This window comes from Poecilia formosa, unplaced genomic scaffold (assembly GCF_000485575.1).
Source record: "Poecilia formosa unplaced genomic scaffold, Poecilia_formosa-5.1.2 Scaffold646, whole genome shotgun sequence".
In the NCBI taxonomy this organism is placed as follows: Eukaryota; Metazoa; Chordata; class Actinopteri; order Cyprinodontiformes; family Poeciliidae; genus Poecilia; species Poecilia formosa.
The window spans coordinates 182,575-186,297 of NW_006800585.1; the positions used below are offsets into that span (position 1 = coordinate 182,575).

Below are 3,723 nucleotides of genomic sequence, written 5' to 3' on the forward strand. Positions count from 1 at the left end.
TCAGGTCACCCAGGTCATTCAGGTCAACCAGGTCATTCAGGTCACCCAGGTCATTCAGGTCAACCAGGTCATTCAGGTCATCCAGGTCATTCAGGTCATCCAGGTCATTCAGGTCACTCAGGTCATCCAGGTCACTCAGGTCACCCAGGTCATCCAGGTCATCCAGGTCATTCAGGTCATCCAGGTCATTCAGGCCACTCAGGTCATCCAGGTCACTCAGGTCACTCAGGTCACCCAGGTCATTCAGGTCAGCCAGGTCATCCAGGTCACTCAGGTCACTCAGGTCATTCAGGTCATCCAGGTCATTCAGGTCATCCAGGTCACTCAGGTCATCCAGGTCACTCAGGTCATTCAGGTCATCCAGGTCATCCAGGTCATTCAGGTCACTCAGGTCATCCAGGTCATTCAGGTCACTCAGGTCACTCAGGTCATCCAGGTCACTCAGGTCATCCAGGTCATTCAGGTCACTCAGGTCATCCAGGTCATTCAGGTCACTCAGGTCACCCAGGTCATTCAGGTCATCCAGGTCATTCAGGTCATCCAGGTCATTCAGGTCACTCAGGTCATCCAGGTCATTCAGGTCACCCAGGTCACCCAGGTCATTCAGGTCATCCAGGTCATCCAGGTCATTCAGGTCACCCAGGTCATCCAGGTCATCCAGGTCATTCAGGTCACTCAGGTCACCCAGGTCATTCAGGTCACTCAGGTCACCCAGGTCATTCAGGTCACTCAGGTCACCCAGGTCATCCAGGTCATTCAGGTCATTCAGGTCACCCAGGTCACCCAGGTCATTCAGGTCATCCAGGTCATCCAGGTCATTCAGGTCACCCAGGTCATTCAGGTCACTCAGGTCACCCAGGTCACCCAGGTCACCCAGGTCATCCAGGTCATCCAGGTCATTCAGGTCACCCAGGTCATCCAGGTCATCCAGGTCACTCAGGTCATTCAGGTCACTCAGGTCACCCAGGTCATCCAGGTCATCCAGGTCATTCAGGTCACCCAGGTCATCCAGGTCACCCAGGTCATTCAGGTCACCCAGGTCATCCAGGTCATCCAGGTCATTCAGGTCATCCAGGTCTGTCGCTCTCAGTCCAAGGAGCTCAAGACCCAGAACGAGCAGCTGGTGACGGCGAACGCCTCGCTGGGGTCAGAGGTCACCAAGCTGCAGAAGCAGCTGGAGCAGATCCGCAGCCAGCAGCCTGACGGAGGCCAGGTGGAGTCGCTGCAGGAGGAGGTGGAGAGGCTGCGGGAGGAGCTGCAGGAGGCGCAGGCCCAGAGGAAGAGGATGGAGGAGGAACACGGGAGCGAGAAGCACAGCCTGAACCAGGTGAGACGCAGCAGGACGCATCCATGGAGGACTCGACTGACCTCTGACCTCTGAACTCTGACCTCTGAACTCTGCTCTGCAGCGGGTGGAGGAGCTGGAGGCAGAAAACGCTCTGCTGAAGGCGGAGAAGGACGAACTGAACCGACGGATCCAGCAGCAGGCCAAGAACTCTGCAGGTGAGTCCGCCTCCGTCTGGAGGCCCGGTGGTACCGGTCCATGTTCCCTCATGACCCGGTTCCTGTTTGTCCGCCAGCCGAGGAGAGCAGCGCCTCCCTGGAGACGGAGCTGAACCAGGAGCGGGAGCGGTACCAGAACCTCCTGAAGGAGTTCTCCAGGCTGGAGCTGAGATACGACAACCTGAAGGAGGAGATGGCTCTGAGCAAGGTGAGCTGGACCGGACCGGTTCTGATGATCCGACCCGGACCGGTTCTGATGATCCGACCCAGACCGGTCCTGATGATCCTGACCCGGACCGGTTCTGATGATCCTGACCCGGACCGGTTCTGATGATCCTGACCCGGACCGGTTCTGATGATCCCGACCCGGACCGGTTCTGATGATCCCGACCCGGACCGGTTCTGATGATCCCGACCCGGACCGGTCCTGATGATCCCGACCCGGACCGGTCCTGATGAGCCTGACCCGGATCGGTTCTGATGATCCTGACCCAGATCAGGCCGGTTCTGGTGACCCTGACTGGATGAGAACAGGAGTTTGGTTCTGCCACAGGAGGCGGGCCGGACCGGGTTTTCAGATCCATCCAGAACTTTGAATCAGAAAACGACCAGAAACAAAACAACAGTTCTGGTCTTCTACAGACCGATCTGTCGGAGGTTCTGGATCTCTGATCCGATCCATTAGTCTGGATCAGGACTACTGGACCATGTCTAACAGAACCAGAACCAAAGCTCATCAGTCCATCTCTCCCTCCAGTTCCAACCCGGCCACCACAGGAACCCGTCCAACCAGAGCAGCCTGGAGTCGGACTCCAACTACCCGTCCGTGTCCATGTCCGAGGTCGGAGACACCGAGGACTCCATCCAGCTGGTGGACGTGAGTCGGGGGGCGGAGCCTCGTGAGTACAGGTGTGTTCTGTTCGGATGAGGTCCAATCTGTGTGCTGCTGGGTTTTCAGGAGATGGGAGTGGAGAAGGCTGCCATGGACATCAGCCTGTTCATGAAGCTGCAGAAACGAGTGAGGGAGCTGGAGACGGAGAGGAAGAGGCTGCAGGTCAACCTGGACAAGATGGAGGAGCTGGCCAAGCGCAAGGTGGGCGGGACGGTTCTGCTAGTGCAGCCTCCGGACCCGGGTCCAAACAATCAGAGTAACTCCTGATCTTTCTCTGAAGGGTCCGGAGCCCAAGACCCCAACGCCTGATGTGGCAACAGGAGATCTGGCCTACAACAACCTGAAGGTACCAGAGAGCAACCGGAGCCGATCGGGTCCTCAGAGATCCACAAGCTTCCAGACGATTCTGCTGGACAAACCAGTAAAACCAGTCACTGTGCAGAACCGGTCCAGTGGTTAGTGTTGTCACGGTGATGGGGGTAACGGCTCCATCCACCAATGAGAACCGGCGATGGACGAGCAGGGACAGACAGCAGAGAGACAGGCCGGCTCTAGATATACGCAAACTCGGCAGAACTGACCTTCCTTAAAATGTTTTATGACAGAGAACCGGTCCAGATCTGGTCCAGATCTGGTCCAGATCCGTTCCAGGTCCGTTCCAGGTCCGGTCCAGGTCCGGCCCAGGTCCGGTCCAGATCCGGTCCAGGGCCGGTCCAGTACCGGTCCAGATCTGGTCCAGATCTGGTCCAGATCCGTTCCAGGTCCGGTCCAGGTCCGTTCCAGCTCCGGTCCAGGTCCGGCCAGCTCTGGCCCAGGTCTGGTCCAGATCCGTTCCAGGTCCGGTCCAGGTCCGGTCCAGGTCCGTTCCAGGTCCGACCCAGCTCTGGCCCAGGTCCGGTCCAGATCCGGCCCACCTCTGGCCCAGGTCTGGTCCAGATCCAGTCCAGGGCTGGTCCAGGTCCGGTCCAGGTCCAGTCCAGATCTGGTCCAGGTCCGGCCCAGCTCTGGCCCAGGTCCAGTCCAGATCCGGTCCAGGGCCGGTCCACAACCAATTCAGATCTGGTCCAGGTCCGTTCCAGGTCCGGTCCAGTACCGGTCCAGATCTGGTCCAGCTCATGGTTGAACTCTGGGAATTAATTATTACTGAACCTTTTCCTTCTTCTCCATGTAAAATATAAACAGCCATGAGGGGAAAACTGTTGGTCGACCTGAAAATTCCCAGAATGCCTCATTTTACCTACAACATGCCCAGCCACTCCCCCACACGTTGCCCAGTCTGTACTAATCAGTCTGGATGAGACGAACTTACCTTTCCTGGATTTACCTCA

General features: G+C 57.7%; 1 protein-coding gene across 3 annotated transcripts in view; it reads left to right on the forward strand.

Moving 5' to 3' along the window:
* myo5b (myosin VB) overlaps positions 1 to 2,975 on the forward strand; it is a 20,535-nt gene extending 17,560 nt beyond the window's left edge. For 2 of the 3 annotated variants that reach the window (XM_007541980.2, XM_016666014.1), the window contains exons 22-27: positions 1,091 to 1,327; positions 1,410 to 1,503; positions 1,581 to 1,711; positions 2,261 to 2,380; positions 2,462 to 2,596; positions 2,676 to 2,975. In XM_007541980.2, the coding sequence (XP_007542042.1) occupies positions 1,091 to 1,327; positions 1,410 to 1,503; positions 1,581 to 1,711; positions 2,261 to 2,380; positions 2,462 to 2,596; positions 2,676 to 2,855 (897 nt within the window). In that variant the 3' untranslated portion in view covers positions 2,856 to 2,975. Of the gene's footprint in view, positions 1 to 1,090; positions 1,328 to 1,409; positions 1,504 to 1,580; positions 1,712 to 2,253; positions 2,381 to 2,461; positions 2,597 to 2,675 lie in introns of all 3 variants that reach the window. The other variant, XM_016666013.1, reaches the window with a different exon arrangement.
* The last annotated feature ends 748 nt before the right edge of the window (positions 2,976 to 3,723 follow it).